The 23,010-nt window shown below is 61.1% G+C and overlaps 3 protein-coding genes across 3 annotated transcripts; all 3 read left to right on the plus strand.

Annotated features, from left to right (window-relative positions):
- Positions 1–2,549: 2,549 nt before the first annotated feature.
- LOC100340033 (2-acylglycerol O-acyltransferase 3-like) lies at positions 2,550–4,924 on the plus strand. Its single transcript, XM_002722832.6, has 7 exons — positions 2,550–2,658; positions 2,860–2,967; positions 3,049–3,119; positions 3,348–3,552; positions 3,775–3,949; positions 4,478–4,680; positions 4,767–4,924. Exons 1-7 carry the CDS (start codon positions 2,550–2,552, stop codon positions 4,919–4,921), a joined length of 1,026 nt encoding a protein of 341 aa, XP_002722878.3. The 3' UTR covers positions 4,922–4,924.
- A 392-nt stretch (positions 4,925–5,316) lies between these two features.
- Positions 5,317–10,680, plus strand: LOC149120344 (2-acylglycerol O-acyltransferase 3-like). The gene is made up of 4 exons (XM_089321962.1): positions 5,317–5,337; positions 9,342–9,485; positions 9,793–9,914; positions 10,452–10,680. Exons 1-4 carry the CDS (start codon positions 5,317–5,319, stop codon positions 10,678–10,680), a joined length of 516 nt encoding a protein of 171 aa, XP_089178088.1.
- Positions 10,681–12,233: 1,553 nt separating this feature from the next.
- Positions 12,234–14,686, plus strand: LOC100340292 (2-acylglycerol O-acyltransferase 3-like). Its single transcript, XM_002722833.6, has 7 exons — positions 12,234–12,342; positions 12,560–12,667; positions 12,747–12,817; positions 13,052–13,256; positions 13,495–13,669; positions 14,214–14,416; positions 14,503–14,686. Exons 1-7 carry the CDS (start codon positions 12,234–12,236, stop codon positions 14,655–14,657), a joined length of 1,026 nt encoding a protein of 341 aa, XP_002722879.3. The 3' UTR covers positions 14,658–14,686.
- The last annotated feature ends 8,324 nt before the right edge of the window (positions 14,687–23,010 follow it).

A 23,010-nucleotide genomic window follows, 5' to 3' on the forward strand; every position in this document is an offset into this window, starting at 1 on the left:
CCTCCCCTGTCTTCCAGCGGTCCCAGTGCACACTTCCTGATTCTGAGATGATAGGAAGGGGCAGGGGCGGGATAGGGGGTGCCCCTCTGGCTGGAGCTGGGTCCAGGAGGAGCCTCTGCCCCACCTGCTCACCTGAGTGCACCTGAGTTCCAAGGAGCCAGGTGTAGCGCTGTGCTGGGTGGGAAGGGGCCAGTTCCCGCCATGCCTTGGCTGGAGCCCCTGACCAGCCTTGGGCCCTATCTGTCCTGCCCAGGGCTGTGACCAGCTTGCTTTGACCCTGGGAGCTCCCTGCCCCCCTCACCCCAACCCCAACCCCAACCAGCTGACCCCAGATGCAGGTCCCTTAGGAAAGAGCCCCCACCCCATCCCTTCCTGAGAGCAAGGAGGGGAGGCTGAGGGCTGAGGTCCTGAGGCGGTCAGGCGACTTCCAGTGAGCAGGTGGCTCTCCCCTTCCTCACTGAGGGGCAGAGGGGCGTTGCTGGGGTCACCAGGGAACACAGCTTGTGTTTCCCAGAACCCGGGAGCCGTGGCTCAGGTCGGGTGGGGATGCAGAGGGGACTCGGCGTCCCAGGCCTGGCCCAAGGGTCAGGTGCTTGGGCCTCTGCTTCTCTGTAACTCTGCCTCTGTATTCGCTTTTTAAAAAAATCTTTATTTTATTTTTTAAAAGGAATATTTATTTATTTGAAGGGCAGAGTTACACAGAGAGAGAAGGCGAGGCAGAGAGTGAGAGAGAGAGGTCTTCCATTTGCTGGTCACTCCCTATTTGGCCACGATGACCAGAGCTGAACTGATCCGAAGCCTAGAGCCAGCAGCCTCCTCCGGGTCTCCCACATGAGTGCAGGGTTCACAGAGTTGAGCCATCTTCCACTGCTTTCCCAGGACAAAGCAGAGATCCGGATCAGAAGTGGATCAGCCAAGACTCGAACAGGTGCCCATATGAGAAGCCGAAACTGCAGGCTAGCCGGCGCCGCGGCTCACTAGGCTAATCTTCCGCCTTGCGGCGCCGGCACACCGGGTTCTAGTCCCAGTCGGGGCGCCGGATTCTGTCCCGGTTGTCCCTCTTCCAGGCCAGCTCTCTGCTGTGGCCAGGAAGTGCAGTGGAGGATGGCCCAAGTGCTTGGGCCCTGCACCCCATGGGAGACCAGGAGAAGCACCTGGCTCCTGGCCTCGGATCAACCCGGTTCCCCGGCTTCAGCGCAACAGCCGTGGCGGCCATTGGAGGGTGAACCAACGGCAAAGGAAGACCTTTCTCTCTGTCTCTCTCTCTCACTGTCCACTCTGCCTGTTAAAAAATAAAAAAGAAAGAAAGAAACTGCAGGCTGTGGCCATACCTGCTATGCCACGGTGCTGGCTCCAATAAATCTTTAAAAAAAAAAGAATAGCAAGAGCTCACCCTGTGTGAGGCCCCCCCAAGATGGCTGTGTGACCGCTGTCTGGGCCTGGGGCATTCAGAGGCTGTCCTGGTTGCGGGAGGTGCTGGAGGTGATGGAAGTTAATCCCAAGCCCCGACCTGGCACACGAGCACTCAGAGTGGACTGGGGCAGTGGATGCTGGAGCACCCGGCTAAGCCGCGTCCCTGGCTCTGGACTGGCCGTGGGGAAGGATCGGGCAGCAGGGACAGGGCTGAGCTGCCTGGCTACACCATAGGGCCTCCAGCTGTCCGCATTGGAACCCACAGGCTGGGGAGGGCCAGGTGCAGGAGGTTCTGAGCCCCTGCTGAGAGAGGTCTTTCCATGGGCTCCCTGCTGCCTGTCCCCATCCCTGCTGGGGACTGACCTCCTGCTCTGGGCTGCACAGGCAGAGCTGGACCTAGGCTCATGGTGGGCTTGGCCAATGCCCCAGCCCTGTATCTGTCCCCATCTTGCTACTGGTGTGGGGAGGGGCCGGGGATCCCGGTGACCGCTGGTGCACCTGCAGTCAGTCCGGATGCAGAAGGACACAGTGGACGTGCTGTCTGCGCTCCACACGGAGTAGCTCAGGCAGCAGCTCCAGGAGCAGATGCCCATGATGGTGTCCCTACCTGGTTCTCTTCTAGGTGGTCGGTGGCCACCTTGTGGTCCCAGGGAGGCCCCTCTTAGGCTGCAGGTTAACGGAGACCAGGAAAAGTAAAGTAGAGAAGAATTCCCGGGGTTGGTGTGTTGGTGTGCATGGTGAGAGGGGTCCCAGGCATCTTGGGGCCTGCGGTGGCACCTGCGGGAGACCGGACATTCCCAGAGATCTGAAGAGAGGGAACCACTCAACCTAGTGCTCAACCTGTTTCAGTTGGCTGCTGCCACTGCCTGCACCTGGGCCCTGTGGGCGGGCTGACCTGCTGGAAAGCCACTCCCTCCTCAGGTGCTGCCCCTCCCCTGCACACCCCCACCCGCACCCCCTCCTGCCAGGGTCAGCCCAGACTGACAGAGCCAAGACTTTCAAAGATCAGTCTCAGAGGGAGCCTGGACACTTCTGGGGCTCCCGATCCACGCATCTCCCCAGCCACTGCCTGGACCCTGGGAGAGGGGACACCGGTGACCCCACCTGGAGCCCTGCAGGCAGAGATGGCTACCAAGATGGATGTCTCCCCAGCCGCAGTGCCCCCTGGCCCCGGGAAGACCCTGCAGAAGCAGTGGCTGGAAGTAGTGGGCATCTCCCACTATGTGTTTGCTTTTCTGTTCCTAGGTGAGAATAAGGGGGAAGGGAATGGGGGCTCTGCCCGGGGAGAGGGCATTGGAGGGAAGATCGCATTGTGGAGGCTTGGACACCCGGGGACTGACAGGGCGATTGCCCAGGCCAGCAGATCCCTGCAGGTGGAGGACGGGAGGTGTGGCTGCAGAACTGGGGTTCCTGAGAAATTCATTTTTCTTCTTCACCATTCCCCAGTCCCTTTCGCCATGGTTCTTCTGCTCTTCCTCCTCTTCACACGGCTCTGGCCTCTGTCTGTTCTCTACTTGTTGTGGATCTACCTGGACAGGCACACACCCAGCCAAGGTGAGCTCTGGGCAGGGCTCCAGGTGGGAAGAGATGGGGAGGGTGCCTCGGGGACTCTACCACCCGTATCTCTGCCCACAGGGGGAAGGCGATTTGTGTGGCCAAGGACCTGGGCCATCTGGAAACACCAAAGGGATTACTTTCCTATCAAGGTGAGGGGTCACCTCGCCAGAGACACCTCCCCCTACCCCACTCCACTGCCCCATACTCCTCCCTCTTCCCTGTCCTACAGCCTGAGACCCGCTGTCTAGGCTCACACAGGGGCAGGGGTGGAGAGGTGCACCTGTCCCATCCCAGGGCCTTGACCTCTGAAGTCTGCAGGGGCAGAGGGAGCACCTGCAGCTGCTGCCTCCCCTCTCTGCCTCCCTCCTCTGCTGCAGCTGGTGAAGACAGCAGAGCTGCCCCCCAGCCAGAACTACGTGCTGGGATCCCACCCACATGGGGTCATGTGCACCGGAGCCTTCTGTAACTTCACCACCGAGTGCAATGACTTCTCCCAGCGCTTCCCGGGGCTGCAGCCCTGGCTAGCCACACTGGCCGGCCTCTTCTACCTTCCAGTCTTCCGAGACTACATCATGGCTGGTGGTGAGTCCCAGGCTAAAGGGCAGGAGACAGCCCCTGGCCAGGGCGTTCCACACCAGGACTCCACACCAGTCCTGAGCACTGACCATGCTCTCCTTTAACACAGGGTGGGCTGGGGTTGGAAAATGAGGAGTGGGGATCCCCTTCCCCTGCTAACGGGTGAGGTGAGGGACTTGGGAGAGCCACTGATGGAGTGGTGACTGCTCCCCACTGCACATGACACAGGACTGCGTCCCGTGAGCCGGCGCAGCCTGGACTTTGTGCTGTCTCAGCCCCAGCGGGGCCAGGCGGTGGTCATTGTCATCGGGGGTGCCCAGGAGTCACTGTACACGGCCCCAGGGTGGCACTGCCTCGCACTCAAAAAACACAAAGGCTTCGTGCGCCTGGCGCTGAGGCACGGGTGAGTGGTGTGCAAGATCCGAGGCTGGGCTGGGTCCCGGGTCAGACCTCAGAATACCCGCAGCTGACATAGTGCTCTCTGGAGCCGACAGCACACCCCGCACCAGGACGCACCTGTCGGCCCTGATGCCACCTTGTCAGACCTGGCTGTGCCCACTTCTCCTCCTCAGTGAGCAGCCTCAGATTGACACCAGCAGAACTTTGGGAACAGAGCCCTGGGTTCTCCTTGTGACCCTGTCTCAGAGACAAAGCCTTGGACTTGACCTTGACCTGTAACAGGGCTGCCGCCTGCCTTGCCACCAGGCTGCAGCTGTAAACACTGAGTGAGAACATGAGTACGCCAAGCCCACCACACAGCCATTGGTCAGGACAGCTGGGGCTTCCTTCCAGAACTTTCCGGGCAGACATAAGAGCTTCCAGACCTTGGAAAGTGGCCTCAGGAGACAGGGGAGGGACTTTTTGCCCCAGAGTGCCGGTGTGGCCGTCTAGGACCCTGAGCAGCGTCCTCTCTCTTTCTCGCCCCTCCCAGGGCCTCCCTGGTGCCTGTGTACTCCTTTGGGGAGAACGACACCTTCAAAGGTATGAATTTCTCCGAAGGCTCCTGGCAGTACCTGTGCCAGGTCATCTTCAAGAAGATCGTTGGTTTTCCTCCTTGCATCTTCTGGGGCCGTGGTCTCTTCTCGTCCAACTCCTGGGGTCTGCTGCCCCTGCCCGTGCCCATCACCACCGTGGGTGAGTGCCCATCTGCAGGGAGGAGGCTGCCGTGGGCAGCACGGCCAGCGGCAGCTCTGGCTCACCCGTGCCTCCCTCCCCTGCAGTGGGCGGCCCCATCCCCGTGCCCCAGTGCAGCAGCCCCAGCCAGGAGCAAGTTGACCACTACCACAGGCTCTACATGGACGCCCTGGAGCGGCTGTTTGAGGAGCACAAGGAGAGCTGCGGGGTCCCTGCCTCCACCCGCCTCACCTTCCTCTAGGCCTGGCTCAGCCTCTCCACTCAGCCCCTTCCCCCCCTTGCACTGTGACACCCAGCTCCCGCCTTGACCTCCCCTCCAATAAAGGCTAGTTCTGGAGGGGAGTGCGGCCAGGCACTGCCACCCCGTCCTGTCTGCTGCAGAGGGTCTGCCTGGGGTGGGTCTCAGCACGATGCATTCTCCTGCCAGAAAAGCTGACTGTGCCCCGGGACCTGGGAGACGTCTCCCCCTCCCGGGCCCCTGCTCCCCCTGTGAAGCAAGGCTGCTGCTTAGCTCAGAGCTGGCAGGATCAGGACAGAGTTGGGAGGAGACCCCGGAGGGGTGGGGAGGGGGCAGCTGGGGCAGAGCTGAGCTGGGTCAGGGCCCAGCAGGTGCAGGGATGGGAGGACCTGGTCCCCATGTCCAAATCCCCCTCCTTGGTACAGGAGGCTGCAGGGGGCTTGGGCTGGACCTGGGCATGCAGCCATGGTGGGGTAGTGGAGCTGAGTGAGGGTTCTCCCTCCGCTCCTCCCAGGCCTTGCTAGGGGCTGATGGGAACACAGTGGGGCCTGTGAGGGGTGGGAATGGGAACTGGGGCCGCCAGTCCTGATGAGGCTGGGCTGACCGAGCTCTGCGCTCTTTGCTGCTCCCTACTCGCTGTGGGCTTCTGTCCCACGTGGTCCTTCTGAGGCTACCTCTAAGCTGTGGCAGCTCAGTGCCATTGCTTCCTGATCCGCGTCTTTGGTCTGCTGTCTTTTGTTGTTGTTGGAAGATGTGTTGATTGAGACAGCAGAGTTATAGACTGAGCTTCCTTGCACAGACCCTCAGGAGGCCACGGTGAAGGTCAGGGCTACAGCACCACCTGCCACGGTGACTCACCCCTGGCCCAGGGAGGGGAGGGGGAGGGGTGAGGCCGGCGTGAGAGCTGGGGGCCCGCGGGAGGTCCTCAACACGGCCACATCCGCAGTACTTGGCAGCCAGCAAGCGTCCATCCCTGAGCTGCTCTGACCAGGTGGGACTGCAGGTGAGCCTTCTCACTGTGGGTGGGGCAGGCAGCCCCTCAGCAGGGCCAGCTCAGCACAGACAGGAGTGGTGCTGCTCCCAGGCCCAGCGGATCCATCTCCAGGCCCCCGGGACCCCTGGACTGAGATCGGCAGTGCTGGGTGCGGCTGGTGATGAAGCCAGCAAGTCCCCCTCCCCAAAGCCCCAGGGCAGGCTCCGCCTTGTCCTCCAGCAGTGAAGCTTGAGGCCTCCAAGTAGCAGCTGCCACCGTCCTGGCCACCAGGACTCCGTGGGGTGGGCATGGAAGAGGTGATTCCAGGAGGGAGGCACCTGGGCCGTCCTCACCAGCTGGGGAGCAGGGGCCACAGCCCCACCCGTCCCTGAGGCCGTGCTTGGGGGAGGCAGGTGCCCAGTCTCCTGTGAGCCTCACCTTCCCCACCACAGTGTCCCCAGCACCGTCTTGGAGATGGGGAAGTAGTTCTAGAAGTGTCTCCAGATGGCCCAGTCCCGGACCCAGGCAGAGCGGTGGCCTCCGGCCCTGGGTGTGTCCCTGTCCCAGTACAGCCAGACCAGGTAGAGGACCCCAAGGGTCCAGGCCCGGCTCAGGAGCACAAAGATCAAGACCACCAGGCACACCTGGGCTGGAGGAGGGGGCGCACTCAGAACCCAGGAGCTGCAGCCTGGTGTGTCCTCTGCCCCTGCCCTGGTTCCAGGGCCAAAGTCCCCTCCACCCCAACCCCCACCTCTCTCCACAGGCTCCCCAGGCTGCTTCAAGGGCCCGGGGCCCTGGGCTGCCTCCCTAAGGGAAAGTGGAGGCAGAGGGGCAGGTGCTGGGTCCACTTGCATCCCTGGGATCTGGGGTCCCCAAGCCCCACAAAGGAGAAGAGCCATTGAGAGACAGAGAGGGGGCTGCGGCAGGGGCTGCAGGAGGCAGCAGCCTGGGGAGGGGCCTCGCACAAGGGCAGCCACAGCCCCTGAGCACCGTCCCCAGTGGCCCAAACCTCAGCGCCCTGACCCTGCCACTGGCCTCGACTCTTTTCTGCTCCCTTTGCTGCCCTGCACGCTGGAGCCAGGTGAGACCAGGCAAGGAAGGGTGATGGACACCTGAGCTCACGGAGCTCTGACCAATAGGACCCCATGGAAATGGCCAGGGGTGGGGCCACCAGTGGGGGGGCGGTGTTTGAATTTTATGAGGGGGGTGGGCGTGGGGGCAGGGCCTCGGAGGAAGTGGAGAGCTGGGCTAGCAAGGGTCCAGGAGGGGGTGGTGGAGTCACCCAGGGCAGGTTCTCTACAGAAAGTGCTCAGAGCCCAGAGCTAAGGACCTGACCCCCAGGAGGAGAAGGAAGGCGACAGTGGGTCAGCTGCAGGGTGTAAGGGAGGGAGCCAGAGGAGTGCCCTTGGGGACCCCCGGATAGGACGCCCTGGACCCCAGGCCCAGCAGACCCCCAAAAGACGGCAGTGCTCAGACCCTCCCCCAGGCTTCCACACAGGGAAAGCAAGGACACACCCCCTATGCAGGGTGGAGGGGGCAGAGGTGGGGGGAGCGGGATGACAGCCCAGGGCCGGGGGAGGGCTCTTCCCAAAGGGGCCCAGTGGTGCAGGAGGGCTGCCCTGGAGGGTCTCCCTTGGGTCCCGTTTCCGATGTGGGGACCTTAGTGGGAGCAGGGGGCAGGGAGATATTCCAAAGGAAGCCATCTGATTGGCAGGCGTCCGCTGGGCATCGCCCCTGGGGACAGGTGGGAGTGAAATGGGGAAGGAGGGGAGGGAGGGGAGGAAGCCGCTACACCCCACATGGTCTCTGTCTGGACCCCCAGGGCTGGAGTGGGGAGCACTGGGAGAGGGAATGAGGACCCCTGCCCCATACCCCCGAGTCCGGTGTCCACCCCATGTCAGGGAGCTGGGTCTGAGCCAGGCCTGGGAAGCTGAGAAGCTTGGACGCAATTGGAAGCCTTGGGAACGGTCATTAGGAGCCCCAAGGGTCCAGGGACCAGGACACGCCTTGACCCGGCCTTCCAGCCCACCCTCCTCCTCCCTCTTCTCTTTATGCCCAGGCATAAAGGCCCCTACCCTCTGCCAGCGCCCCCACCCACCCCTGCCTCATTTGGTCTCAGCCAAGGCCAGTGCTGCCTGCCTGCCTGCTGTTTTGCCTGGGGGTGTCCTGGTCACGCGCAGGCTCCCAGAAGCACTGGAGGCAACAGCTGATGGCCTGAGCTTGTGGTTCGTGGAGCAGAAGTGCTTGGTTAAGTTGGCGCTGGGCTGCCATGACCCGTGCCCCCGGGGTTTTTGGTGGGGAGGGAGGGCAGCTGCGGGGCAGCAGGGCGCCACCTGCCCCTGCTCCCCCACCCCCCGTGCCTCCCTGAGCCTGTCTTCTCCTCTGGGGAGAAGTAGCTCTTCCAGCAGTTGCCGAATCCAGGACTTGTGGCTGCACTGGGGGTAGGACGTCCTGCGGCCACTGTTCCAGCAAGCCTGGGCCTCCTGCTGCCCTTCCCCGCACGCCTCGCCCTCTGCTCCCGCCCCAAGCCTATCCTGAAGGTCCCTGAGGGGGCATGGCCTCCTAGCTCTGGGCAGCATATCCCAGAACAGCCTCGTCCCTCGTTCCAGACCTGGGCAGCTGTCCAGGCCCAGAGCTCTGTCCCTGCAGCTCCTGCAGGTGGGAGCCGGCTGCGCTGCACACAGCAGCCGTGTGGGGCGCTGTGGAGCAACTCACGCACCTGTGGAGGACCACAAGCCACACGCAGAAGTCCATGCGGATGGATACACCGCCACACTTAACTGCACACGTGTCCCCTGCGGGCCAGAAGGAGTCTTCTTGGTGCCTGCGTGTGGAGGAGTGGACTTAAAGGTGGGAAGGATCAGAAGCCCGTGCCAGGAGTCCAGTGCAGGTGGAGGAGATGGGCAGCAAACAGGGGTTCTCAGGCAAATTAATTTTTCTTTCCCACCTTTCATTCTGTCCCTTGCTCCTTCCTCCTCCTCTTCACATGGCTCTGGTCTCTGTTCTCTGCTTGATTGGATCTACCTGGACAGCCACACACCCAGCCAAGGTGAGCTCTGGGCAGGGCTCCAGGTGGGGAGAGATGGGGAGGGTGCCTCGGGGACTCTGCCACCCGTATCTCTGCCCGCAGGGGGAAGGCAGTGTGGATGACAAACAACTAAGTGATTTAGAAACACAAAAGGGATTATTTTCCAACCTTCCCAGAGACGTCTCCTCCCTCTTCCTCATCCCACTCCCCTGCACATCCTCCTCTTTCTCCACCCCACTCCCCTGCACCTGCCCCCCTTCCCTGTCCTGCAGCCTGAGACCTGCTGCCTAGGCTCACAGAGGAGCAGAGGTGAACAGGTGCACCTGATCCCATCCCAGAGCCTTGATCTCTGAGGTCAGCAGGGGCAGAGGCAGCACCTGCAGCTGCTGCCTCCCCCTCTCTGCCTCCCTCCTCTCCTGCAGCTGGTGAAGACAGCAGAGCTGCCCCCCAGCCAGAACTACGTGCTGGGATCCCACCCCCACGGGGCCATGGGCACCAGGGCCTTCTGTAATTTCTCCACCAAGAGCAATGCCTTCTCCCGGCGCCTTCCGGGGCTGCAGCCCTGGGTAGCCGCAAGTACCGGCCTCTTCTACTGTCCCATGTTCACACTCAGTGGTGAGCCTCATAGTGAATGAGGAAGCAGTCCCTGGCATGACCGTTCCCCACCACTACAAGGGCCACCACCCAGAGGACGGGACCCAACCTGAGAAGTAACCATGCTCTGCAGGGGTCAAAGATCGGGGGATGGAGGGTTTGGAAGAAACAGGATGTGGGAGTGAGGGAATTGGGAGCCACAGAGGGAGCGGTGACTGCTACCCACTGCTCATGACCCTGGATAGTATCCTGTTAGCCTAGGTCTTGTCTCAGCCCCAGTGGGGCCAGGCGGTGGTCATTGTGATGGGGGGTGCCCAGGAGGCCCTGTACACCGCCCCAGGACAGCACAGCCTGGATTTCCTGAATTGCAAAGTTTTCTTGTGCCGGGCGCTGAGGCTCAGGTGAGTGGGCAGCAGGTCCCGAGGCTGGACTGGGCTCTCCCTGAACAGTCACAGGTGTGGTGGACAGTGGGTCCCCAGAGCGATGACTGTTCCCCATGCCTGGAGGGTCCTGCCAGCCCTGGCATGCCTTCTTCCCTAGCCCCGTGGACACGCTTTCACAAACGCCCCCCACGCTCACCCAGAGGGCAAGTACAGCCTGCAAGACAGGGCCTCTGGCTCGGATTCCAGTTTCCTTTCCAACTCTGTCTCAAAGCCTTGGACTTGACGTTGACCTGTACACAGGGCTCTTGTCTGCCTTGCCACCAGGCTGCATCTGTAAACTGAGTGAGAACAGGAGTAAGCCAAGCCCACCACACAGCCATTGGTCAGGACAGCTGAGGCTTCCTTCCAGAACTTTCTGGGCAGCCATGGTCATGTGTCTCCAAACACCTTGGGAAGTGGCCTCAGGAGACAGGGGAGGGACTCACAGACCCAAGGGCTTTGCGAGGCCAGACCAGGACCCTGAGCAGCGTCCTGTCTCTTCCTCACCCCTCTCAGGGCCTCCCTGGTGCCTGTGTACTCCTTTGGGGAGAAAGACATCTTCAGATGCAAGGCTTTCTCCAAAGGCTCCTGGCGGTACCTGTGCCAGGTCACCTGCAAGAGGGTTACCAGCATAGCTCCCCGCATCTTCTGGGGCCGTGGTCTCTTCTCACCCAACTCCCAGGGTCTGCTGCTGCCATTCAGCTCGGTGTTGGGGGTTCAAGGCCATGCCGCCTGTAGCACCTAAGTTCTTGTCAGGGCATCTGGGATGTGTTGGTTTGTGATACATCAGGAACCAGGATCACAGAGAGGGGGACACTGGGGCCCCACAATCCCTTTCTAAGGCAACCCACGTGACTGCAGCACCTCCCACCAGGCCCCACCTCTTTAAGGCCCACATACCTCCCAATACTGCCTCTCTGGGACTGAGCTCCCAACACATGAACAGAAGGGGACATTTCCGTGACAAGCTCTCCATCTCATCGAGGGTACCGGGAACACCGTGCTGGGTGGGGGTGGGGGATGAAGCTTCAGAGGAGACTTAGAACCACCACAACCCCCCACCCCCGACCCCACCCAGTAACGCCACAGGGACACGTGGGGGCCATGCAGTCTCTGCTTGCTACCTCGTGAAAGTGGCTGAGCCCGATCTTCCGGGACTGAACCCAGAGCCCTGTGCCTGTGGGTCTGCAGTCAGAATGGATTCTTCGGCCAGTGCTGGAGCGGAGGCCATGAGCAGTGGGGGAGGGAGGGAGCAGAGGGGCAGGCACCAGGGCTCGCCGCACCCCTGCTCCCCCGGGGCTCCCTGCTGCCTTCCAGGGGTGTGCCAGGCCCAGGTGACCCTGCAGCCGAACTGAGCATGACCCTGCCACTGTCCCAAGGCCCCCTGGGCCTCCTGCCGCCTTTCTGTGCCAACCACACTGAATGTGAGCCAAGAGAATCCTGGAAAGTCCTGGGTTCCCATATCAGCCCCGCGACGGCCCCAGAGGTCCCTTTTGTGACCCGTCCTCCCCATTCAGGGTTGCGCCTCCAGAGAAAGCATTGTCCAGCCCTGCGAGAACCCCAGGATGTTTCTTGGGAAACTGCTCCAGTCCTGAACTCCATGGCCATGGCTCCTGTGAAACAGGCAGACCAGGGGATCCCAATGACCACTGTCCACCCACAGAGGAGCCCCCAGTCCCGGTGCAGCGATGCCCACAGCCCAGGTGGCCTTAGGAGGACGTGCTGCACACACTCTACCTGGAATGGCTCCCACAGCTGCACAAGGAGAGCAGGTGCACCACGGCGTCCACACAGACGGGCATCTGGTCCTCCCCTGGGCAAGGCGCTGACATTGGCCCCAAACTGGTGCCTTTGCTGGGGGAGTGAAATTCAAGGTGGGAAGGCACCTGCGGTGTCTGGGTGTCTGCCTGCATGGTGGGTGGTCCAAGATGCAGTGGAAAGATCTGGAGAGGCTCCCCAGGGAGCCCCGAAATTCCCAGAGACCCCAAAGAGGCCAGAGTGGGGTTCCGTTCTGTGCAATCTCAGTCGGGCTCCTGGTACCTGTGACTGTCTAGGGGTAAATGGGGCTGAGCCAGGCTCTGACCACTCCCTGCACCCAGGTGCTGCCCTCCCCCTGCACACCCTCCTCCCCTTCCAGCCCCTCCCAGGGTTAGCCCAGACATTTAAGGAGCAGTCTCAGAGGGACTGGACACTCCTGGGGCTCCAGACACAGGCATCTCCCTGGCCACAGCCTGGACCGTGGGGGAGGGGACTCCTGTGACCCCACCTGGAGCCCTGCAGGCAGAGGGTGGCACCAGGATGGCTGACTCCACATCCTCCATGCCACCTCGCCCTGTGAAGACCCTGCAGAAGCAGTGGCTGGAAGCCCTGGCCGCCATGCACTATGTGCTTGCTTTCGTGGTCCTAGGTGAGAATAAGGGGGAGGCGGAGGTGCTGGGGTTGCTTGGTGGAGAGGGACTGGCTGGAACAGCTGGGCTGTTGGCCGAGACATGTGGGTCAAGGGACGGGGACAGGACCAGGGCAGATGCCTCTGCCCACTGTTCCATGCAGGTGGAGGAGGGCTGGAGCTGGCTAAGAACTGGACTTCCCAGGGGAATTCATTTCTCTTTCTCACCTTTCCGCAGTCCCTTTCTCCGTCTTTCTTCTGCTCTTCCTCCTCTTCACACGGCTCTGGTCTCTGTCTGTTCTCTGCATGCTGTGGATCTACCTGGACAGGCACACTCCCAGCCAAGGTGAGCTCTGGGCAGGGCTCCAGGTGGGGGAGATAGTGAGGGTGCCTCAGGGACCCTGCCACCTGCATCTGTCCCCCAGGGGGAAGGCGATTTGTGTGGCCAAGGACCTGGGCCATCTGGAAACACCAAAGGGATTACTTTCCTATCAAGGTGAGGGGTCACCCTCCCCAGAGATGCCTCCTCCCCCTTCCCCACCCCACTCCCCTGCACCTGCTCTCCCTTCCCTGTCCAGCAGCCTGAGACCCACTGCCTAGGCTCACAGAGGGGCAGGGGTGGAGAGGTGCACCTGACCCCATCCCAGGGCCTTGACCTCTGAAGTCAGCAGGGGCAGAGGTAGCACCTTCAGCTGCTGCCTTGCCTCTCTGCCTCCCTCCTCTCCTGCAGCTGGTGAAGACGGCAGAGCTGCCCCCCAGCCAGAACTACGTGCTGGGGGCCCACCCCCACGGGGTCATGTGCACCGGAGCCTTCAGTAATTTCCTCACTGAGAGCAATGACTTCTCCCGGCACTTCCCGGGGCTGCAGCCCTGGATAGCCACACTGACCAGGTTCTTCTACATCCCAATCTTCCGGGACTACATCATGATTGGTGGTGAGCCTCAGCTGAAGGGGAGGAAGCAGCCCCTGGCCCTCTTATCTCCCTGGAGCTCCTGCCCCCATCAGGACCAGACTTGCCCTCAGCATCACCAGGCTCAGCAGGGACTGAGATGGGGATCCAGAGCTCGGAAAGCACAAGATGTGGGGCTCCCTCTTCCCCTGCTAACGGCTGGGGTGTGGGAATCGGGAGCCAAAGAGGGAGTGGTGACTGCTCCCCACTGCTCATGACCCAGGACTGCGTCCCGTGAGCCGCCAGAGCCTGGACTTTGTGCTGTCTCTGCCTCAGCGGGGCCAGGCAATGGTCATCATGATTGGAGGAGGCAAGGAACTCTTATCCACGGCCCCAGGACGGCACTTAGTCAAGCTCCATGATCGCAAAGGCTTCGTGCGCCTGGCACTGAGGCATGGGTGAGTGGGCGTGCAGGTGCCAAGGCCGGGCTGGCCTTGCCCTGCCCAGGCGTCCCAGCCCCTGCAGGTGAGTCTGTGGGTCCCCAGGGTTTCGCCTCTTGCACCTAGAGGTTCCTTCCAGCCTGCGTGCCTTCTCTGTGCTGTGCCCTGTCCCAGGCTCCTAACCGCTCTGAACAGGGCAGGTTCAGATGAAAACAGCAGGGCTCCAGGTTCCAGACACCCTGGGTTCTCCTTGTAACGTTATCTCGGAGACGAAGCCTTGGACTTGACCTTGACCTCTACACAGTGCGGATCCCTGCCTTGCCACCAGGCTGCAGCTGTAAACACTGAGTGAGAACATGAGTATGCGAGCCCACTGCAGTCATTGGTCAGGACAGCTGAGGCTTCCTTCCAGAATGTTCTGTGCAGCCATGATCATGTGTCTCCAAACACCTTGGGAAGTGACCTCAGGAGGCAACAGGAGAGACAAGCCGTCCCCAAGGTACCCTTTGGGGGAGGTCAGACCGGAACCTGACCAGTGTCTTCTCTCTTCTGCCCCTCCCAGGGCCTCCCTGGTGCCTGTGTACTCCTTTGGGGAGAATGACATCTTTAAAACTAAGGCTTTTATCGAAGGCTCCTGGCAGTACCAGTGCCAGTCACTCTACCATAAGATCACTCGTTTGCCTTTCTACATATTCTGGGGCCGTGGTCTCTTCTCACCCAACTCCTGGGGTCTGCTGCCCCTGCCCGTGCCCATCACCACTGTGGGTGAGTGCCCATCTGCAGGCAGGAGGCTGCTGTGGGTGGCACAGCCAGCAGCAGCTCTGGCTCACCTGTGTCTCCCTCCCCTGCAGTGGGCGGCCCCATCCCCGTGCCCCAGTGCAGCAGCCCCAGCGAGGAGCAAGTTGACCACTACCACAGGCTCTACATGGACGCCCTGGAGCGGCTGTTTGAGGAGCACAAGGAGAGCTGTGGGGTCCCTGCCTCCACCCACCTCACCTTCTTCTAGGCCTGGCTCGGCCTCCCTGCTGAACCCCTGAGCCCTGTGCACTGCGACCCCAGCTCCCGCCTTGACCTCCCCTCCAATAAAGGCTGGTTCTGGAGGGGAGTGTGGCCAGGCACTGCCACCCCATCCTGTCTGCTGCAGAGGGGCCGCCTGGGTTTGGTCTCAGCACCCTGCATTCTCCTGCCAGGAGAGCTGACTGTGCCCCAGGACCTGGGAGACGTCTCCCCGTCCTGGGCCCCTGCTCCCCCTGTGAAGCAAGGCTGCTGCTTAGCTCAGAGCTGGCAGTTATGAGAGTCAGGTGCCAGAGGTGTGTATTGAACCCAGGCACTGTGTGGGAATTGTGCATCTTTGTAATATTAGTTTATTTATTTGAAGGGGGGAGAGACAGAGAGAGATGTAAAGCAGAGAGAGAGAGAGAGAGAGAGAGAGAGGATGCTGATGAGAATCTGCTACCTCTTGGTTCACTTCCTAAACACCCTCAGTGGCTGGGGCTTGCTCCGGCATAAGCTTGGTCTCCCATATAGGCGGCCCAGGCTCTCGACACCTGCGGGGCTGCCTGCCCCACCCACAGCTGAGAACACGCACCTGCAGTCCCCCTGGTCAGAGCAGCTCAGGGACAGACACAGCCCCTTGCTGGCTGTCAAGTGCTGTGGACCTGACCGAGTGGTGAAGGCTGCTGAGGTCAGCCCAGGACCCTACTGCGGGGCCCCCCCAGCTCTCACGCCCCTCCCCCAGGTGTGTGGCCCTCCCACCAGATTCCTGTTGTCAGCTCCCAGGTGCCAGCCCCATAACCTGATGAGCTGATCCTACTGGGCGTGGTCGTGTGATGGGGACGGGGGGTTCCTGTCCTGGAGCCCTCACCCATGGCACAGCATGGGTCACAGGATGGAAGCCAGGAGGAGGAACGCTAGGTCCAGGCTGGCCAGGAAGGAACAGACAGGTCACTCAGCCTTGTCCTGGAGGATTTCTCCCGTCTCTGATGGCCACTGAGCGTTTCACACAACTGCAGGTGATGGGGTGTGTGTGGTGCTGTGGGGTAACATGGAAAAAGTTCAAGGTTCCCAGGAAAATCACTGGAGACAAAATGGCATAGCAGGTGATGCTGCCGTCTGCAGTGCCAGCAACTCATATGGGCGCCAGTTCGAGTCCTGGCTGCTCCACTTCCATCCAGCTCTCTGCTGTGGCCTGGGAAAGCAGTAGAAGATGGCCCAAGTCCTTGGACCCCTGCAGCCATGTGGGAGACCTAGAAGAAGCTCCTGGCTCCTGGCTTCAGATTGGCTCAGCTCCGACCATTGCAGCCATTTGGGGAGTGAACCAGCAGATGGAAGACCTCTCTCTCTCTCTCTCTCCCTCTCCCCCTCCCTCTCTGTAACTCTTTGTCTTTAAAATAAATAAATGAACCTTAAAAAAATAAATAAATAAAAAGGAGAGGCGATCAGACTGTAACCCGCTCCTTTTGCATCTGGAAATTATTTGATTGGTTCACTGTACACCCACTTCCGGTTCTATCAACCAATCAGAAATTAGTTTCCTCACATTCCCATCCACCTCCTATCCAAGCCACTCAGCAGGAAGATGTCACCATGAGTCCCGCCTCCAGAGCGCCCTGGGCCAATGGAAAGCTTTCCAGTCTCAGCTACTAAGGTACCAACATCCCACCCACCCCGACTTCACCTGGGCCAGGGGCGCTGGATGAGGTCAAAAATGACTTTGATTCTCCTGCTGGACCCGGGGGTGCTCCAGGGTGCGGTGAGGCTGCTCTTGGGCTCTGAAGTGGGATGGGAGAGGGATCCAGCTGTGAGAGGAGTGAGGCCCGGCTCGGCGGGTCCAGGCCCTGGGCCCTGTACCCGCAGAACTATCCGGGATGTTTGCTCAGCCCCGTGGCCTGGTCCTCGCCGCGCGGCAGTTGGCACACTTGGGTCATCACAGGCAGGGAAGCCGATTCTGGGAGGCTCTGTGACTTGGGGGAGACCCTGCGGGTGGTGAGGGCCACAGTCGGGGTCTCTGCCCGCAAACCAGGACCCCTGCCCTCTCAGCCCTCAGCGGTCAGTGGGGGACAGGCCCTGGGGACTGACTGCAATTGGAACCACAGAGCGAGGGTCAGCGCTCCGCGGCTGGGACGTCCTTGGTGGCTCTGCCTGCAGCGCGAGTGGCCTGGTGCAGCTGGGCTTTATTCTGGGAGAGCCCAGTGTGTGCTCAGTGCTCCCTGGGCCAGGGGCGCCGTGGGTCCCTGGTGATCCTCCACACTGCCCTCCCCTCCCCACTCTCCCTGTGACCCCTGAACCTTCACCCCATCCATCTGAAGGTCTCTGCAGGGGCACGCAGGGGACCTGGACTTGTCCCTGCACACTTTGAGCCTTCTCCCCTCCCCTGCCTCCCCGGCTCTGACTCGGCAGGCCTCGCCACCTTCCCAGCCCGCGCCCTCGCAGCTAAGGAGGAGACCAAAGACCACAGGGTTAGGTGACTGGCCCGCAGCCAGTGAGAGCCAAGAGCCTCCCCCGAGCCCCGCGGCAAAGGGAGCTGCAGAGCCTGGCAGAAGAGCGATGTCCCGGCTGCCACCCCCTGCCTGCTGAGTCCCGGAGCCACAGCTCCCTTATCTGTAGTTGGCCGCACCTGTTGTCCAGTCAGCATGACTGTACATCACGTCTCCACCCCTCATGCATCAACCGTGGACGGAAAGCCATTGGTGTGCAGGCTCTGCGGGACTTTAGGGGAAATGAGTCCTGCTCACGGGGTGACAGGGACAGTGACACCTGGCTGACCACGTCCCCAAGGGCGTCCAATTGGATACAGGAAACCCAGGCTCCTAACACAACCCCAAGCCAGCCACAGAGGAGCGGTGTGACACAGCTGGAATGTCACGTCCCGTCCCCCAGTCCGCAGGTTCACGTCTCCAGGACACAGAGGCCACCGCGGCTGTCCTGTTCTCTCCTTGCTGGTTTACTCAGACAATATCGGTGTGGTTTGCCAGGGGTCTGATGGATTCCACAGGAAGGCAGCCGTGGTGACTCCGGTAGCTGGCTTCCCTTTTTTCTATTTTGTTAAGACTTATTTATATATTTGAAAGTCAGAGTTACACAGAGAGAGAAGGAGAGGCAGAGAGAGAGAAAGAGAGAAAGAGAGAGGACTTCCATCCGCTGGTTCACTCCCCAGTTGGCCACAATAGCCTGAATTGGGCCAATCAGAAGCCAGGAGCCAGGAGCTTCTTCCAGGCCTCCCACACGGTGCAGGGGCCCAAGGACTTGGGCATCTTCTGCTGCTTTCCCAGGCCATAGCAGAGCTGGATTGGAAGTGGAGCAGCCAGGACTCGAAGCAGTGCCCATGCAGGATGCTGGCACTGCAGGCGGTGGCTTTACCGGCTATGCCACAGCACCGGCCCCAGTAGTTGGGTTCCTAGCAACCACCTGGAGTTCCTGGCCTGAATTCCCAGCCTTGGGCCGGTCCTGGATGTCACTGGCATTTTAGGAAGAAAATAGCAGATGGGAGACAGGTGTGTCTCGCTGTCTGTGTCTCTCAAATAAGTAAATAATCTTTAAAAATTGGTTGGGAGTATATTTGACACACAACTGGAGAGAACATGGATTTCAAAAACACCATGTTATGTGCAGTTTTTTTTTTTTTTTTTTTTTTTTTTGTCATCTAAAATGAGTCATCTGTTTAGAAACAGAGGCATCAGAACAGGGCAGCCCCGGTACGCCCTCCATGGCGTCGGCGATGATCCACTGCCATCAATGCTGTCCTGGTTGTCTTGTAGCTACCTCCCGCCCCCACCGACCACCTTACAGTCAGTTGCAGATTTTTCTCTCATTGTGTCGGTAAATAGTTCTGTATGTCTCTCTAAAGTAAGGATTCTTTAAAAATCTGGGCCCAGTGTCGTTAAGCTGCAGCAATGCCAGCGTCCCACATGGGCGCCATTTGAGTCCCGGCGGCTCCACTTCCCATCCAGCTCCTGCTAATGCACCTGGGAAAGCAGCGGAGGATGGCCCGAGTGCTGGAGCCCCTGCACCCACGTGGCAGGTCTGGAGGAGGCTCCTGGCTCCTGGCTTCAGATCGATGCAGCTCTGTCCGTTGTGGCCATCGTGGGAGTGAACCAGTGGATGGAAGACCTCTCTCTCTCTCTCTCTCTCTCTCTCTGCCTCTTCCTCTCTGTAACTCTGCCTTTCAAGTGAATGGATAAACCTTTAAAAAAAATACAAAATATATATAACCCCAGTATCCTTCTCACGGTGGGTGTGAGGCTGGGCCTCTCCTAAAGGAACGCCGGCGCCTCTGTGTGGGCCTCCCCCTCCATGTCCATCTCTGTCTGTCTGTCTGTCTCTCCTCTCACTGGCCCCCAGGAAGTCCTCTGCCCTGTCTTGAGCAGCCCACATTGGGGCACACACTCAGGGACGAGTCTCTCCCAGAAGCAGGGCCCGGCCTTGACCTCCAGCACCCTTGTGCTTCCTGCCTTGGCCTCTGCCCCCAATCAGATCCTTCAACCAGGAAGCTCGCTCCCTCCGGGTGTCCTGCTCTGGCCATTCAGACATGATGTCCCCACTTCCTGGATCAACTGGCCCTGCTGGCTTCCCAAACCCCAGGCAGCTCCCACGTGGGCCTGGCTTGGGCTCAGGTCAGCTCCCGTCCTCAGCAGGGTCGTCCTGGCTTCTCTGTCCCAGCTGGGCCTCTTGCCTTCTGTGGTCCTGTCCTGCCTCCTGCCGAGCCCTCCCCACCCCCACCCCTCACCCAGGGCTCCTTGGGCTTGGAATGCAGGTTGAGGCCCTTCACCCTCCCCCTAGCCCACAGAGAGGCCCCGCCCCTCCTTTGGCTCCACCCCCACCTGTGCAGGGAGGCCCCCAGCACCCCAGGGGCTGGGAGCAGTGCCTGCTGGCGGGGTCTCACCTGACCTTGGTGCCTCTGCCCCTCGGGGGAGGAACCCAGGGAGAACACACGGAGGGGAGCACACAGGACTGGGGACGACTCTGAGAGGCTGAGAGCCCCCTCCGAAGGGGAGGCCACCTGGGTGGGCTCAGTGCCCACGCTGCACACTCAGGGGGCTCGGGGCAGGCCCGGTGTCTGGGGAAAGTGTCCAGCCGGGAGCACTGTGGCTGCTGCAGGGCTGGCCTCGCTCCCGCCCCAGCAAGGAGGAAGACACGGGACCCCGTGGGGTCTGAACTCCAAGTGTTGTCCAGGTCATGCATGGTCAAGGATCCAGCTGGCTTTTCCCATCCTGCTCAGCTTGGGAACTACTGGGTCTCTCACAGAGAAAACCCTTCAGGTGCATGGACCGAAAACCAGGCTCTAGCATTTGGCCTCACACTTTCCCAGGTCTGGGATGAGGTTCCTGGTGGGCACTAGCTCCTCACCCAGCTCCTTGCTAATGACGGTTCTGGGAGGCAGGGGGATGGCTCCCGTGGTTGGGTTCCTGCCACCCACACGGAGTCCTGGACAGAGACACCAGGTCCTCCCCTCAGCCCTGGCTGCCTTAAGCCGTTGTGGGCGTTTGGGGTGAACCGGAGGGTGGGCGCTCCCCCGGCCGCTGTCTGCCAGGTTCTCTCTGTGCGCCCCAAATTAAAAACGTCCTCTTCTCTGCTCTCCCCCTCCACAGCTCCACTCCTAGGCCCTGGAGCGTCCTGCAGCCTCCCTTGCCGTGAAGGACAAAGTCCCAGCCTTGGACCGAGGGTGGAGCGTGGACTCCAAGCAGAGGAAGCGACCCCAGGCTGCCGCCGGCGTGGCCGTGGAGCTCATTGCCCGGGAATGGCCCCGACAAGCCAGAGGCCACCCGGACGCTGGCCCAGGGACGAGGGGAAGATCTCCCGAGAAGAGATTTTGTTGGACAGTGGACGACCAAGTGGCATTCCCATGATACGGCCACACGTTCTTTCTGTGTAAGTCCCAAGTGCAGAGAAGACGCCAGGGATTGAGTAGGACCGACAGGTGCCGGGGGATGCCCTGACCACACACAGGCTCTGCTGCGGTTTCCACGTGGTCTCTGTCCCTTTCAACATCTGTGTGTCGGGAACTCGGTCCCCAGGGAGGTGTGTGTGCCTTGAAGACCTGCGGCCTGGTGGGAGGTGCTGGAGTCATTTGGGGGCTCCTTAGAAAGGAATTGTGGGGCTCAGTTTCTTCTCCCTCTCTGCTGTAATGGCCACCTACCACGCTCCAGAGGCCCTGACCAGAACTTGAGCTGATACAGCACCATGACCTTGAAGCTCCAGCACCGTGAGCTGAATAAACCTCCTTCTCATCACAAATAGCTGATGCCTGAGGCCACTTCCCACTTGACTGTGCAGAGAACTTTCTGGAAGGAAGCCTCAGCTGTCTTGACCAATGGCTGTGTAGTGGGCTTGGCGTATTCATGTTCTCACTCAGTCTTTGCAGCTGCAGCCTGGTGGCAAGACAGGTAGGTGTCAGCCCTGTGTGCAGGTCAAGGTCAAGTCCAAGGCTTTGCCTCATACACGGTGAGAAAGGAAGCCCTAGGGCCCTGTTCTTTCCAGAGTGACCGGGTCTTGCTCAGAGCGGTGGCACAGAGCCTGGGAGCCTGAAACACTGTGTATCACAGAAGGCACCAGAGCTGACAGCACTGTCCAGTTGCTCAGCTCTGGTGACCTGCAGTGCCACCTACAGGAACTGGGAGGTCAGGGGGCTGAGTGGACGCCAGCCCAGCATCAGGACCTGCAAACCCACCCACCCGTGACTGACACCTTTGTGATCCAAGCAGAGCTGCCCTGGTGCCGCAGACGGGGCCCCATGGGCGCCCATATCAGGATGACCACCATCTGCCATAGCTGGGGCCATGACAGGAGAAAGTCCAGGCTGTGACGGCTCACGGGGCGCAGTCCTGAGGCCAGGTAGGTGGGAGCAGTCGCTGCCCCTTCTGGGCATCCCTGTTCCCCCACCTCAACCTTTAGCCCAGGGAGGGGGAGCCCCAAACCTTCCAGCTCCCAGCCTGAGCCCACCGCACGGCACAGTCAGGGCTCCGGGCAGGTCCCTCAGTCTGGAGGCGGGGAGAGGGTCCTGCTGTGGTGAGAAACAGCTTCTGCAGGGGCTGCTTCCTCCCATTCAGGGGCGGCTCGCCCCCAGGCATGATGCACTCCCAGAACATGGGGACATAGGAGCAGGCCAGCCAGGCCAGCCACGGCTGAAGTACAGGGCAGTCCTGGGAGGTGCTGCAAAATTACAGAAGGCCCTGGTGCCCATGGCCCCGTGGGGGTGGGATCCCAGCACGTAGTTCTGGCTGGGGGGCAGCTCTGCTGTCTTCACCAGCTGCAGGAGAGGAGGGAGGCAGAGAGGGGAGACAGCAGCTGCAGGTGCTACCTCTGCCCCTGCTGACTTCAGAGGTCAAAGCCCTGGGATGGGGTCAGGTGCACCTCTCCAACCCTGCCCCTCTGTGAGCCTGGGCAGCAGGTCTCAGGCAGCAGGACAGGGAAGGGACAGCAGGCGCAGGGGAGTGGGGTGGGGAAGGGGGAGGAGGCATCTCTGGGGAGGTGACCCCTCACCTTGATGGGAAAGTAATCCCTTTGGTGTTTCCACATCACTCAGTTCCTTGTCCACCCCCACCGCCTTCCCCTTGTGGGCAGAGATGCGGCTGGCAGAGTCCCTGAGGCACCCTCCCCACCTCTCCCCACCTGGAGCTCTGTCCAGGCAGAGCCACATCAGGTAGGGAAGAGACAGAGACCAGCGCCGTGTGAAGAGGAGAGGAAGAGAAGAAAGAAGGAACAAGAGCCTGGGGGATGGTGAGAAAGACAAGTGAATTCCCCTGGGAGCCTGGTGATTGCGCCCAGCTCCCCCCACAACCCCTGCCTGCAGAGACCACCGGGCAGTGGCGTCTCCTGTGGTCCTACCCCTGTCCTTTTGCCTGGGTGTCCAGGCCACCCGCACGGCCACCTGCCCCAGGCCCCCGTGTCTTCCCCGCCAGCTAAGAACAGCACAGCCAGCACTTAGTGGAGGACGCCCAGTGTTTGCAGCCAGTGCATGGGGCGGGAGGGCACAGGGGCTGAGGAGCTGGCTGGCCCCGTAGCCACCCTCTGCCTGCAGTGCTCCAGGTGGGGTCACAAGTGTCTCTTCACCCAGGGTCCAGTGTGTGGCTCGGGAGAAGCCTGTGTCTGGAGCACTGGAAGTGTCCAGGCTGTTCTCAGAATAATCTTAGACCACCAGTCAGTGTGGGCAGGCTCCTGGGAAGCGCTGGGAGAGGGTGCCAGTGTGCAGGGGAGGGGCCGCACCTGGGCACCCTGAGCCAACTGATGCGGGGCACAGAGAAGCAGGTGGCCCTGGCTGGGAGCCCAGCTGATACCCGGACCCTGTGTGTTGACCTCTTTGCCATGGTCTGAGAATTTCAAGGCTCCACGGGGAGCCTGCACGCACCACGCACACAGACTCA

The sequence above is a fragment of the Oryctolagus cuniculus genome, chromosome 19 (genome assembly GCF_051225735.1).
Source record: "Oryctolagus cuniculus isolate XC-2025 breed Fujian yellow rabbit chromosome 19, ASM5122573v1, whole genome shotgun sequence".
NCBI classification, from domain to species: Eukaryota; Metazoa; Chordata; class Mammalia; order Lagomorpha; family Leporidae; genus Oryctolagus; species Oryctolagus cuniculus.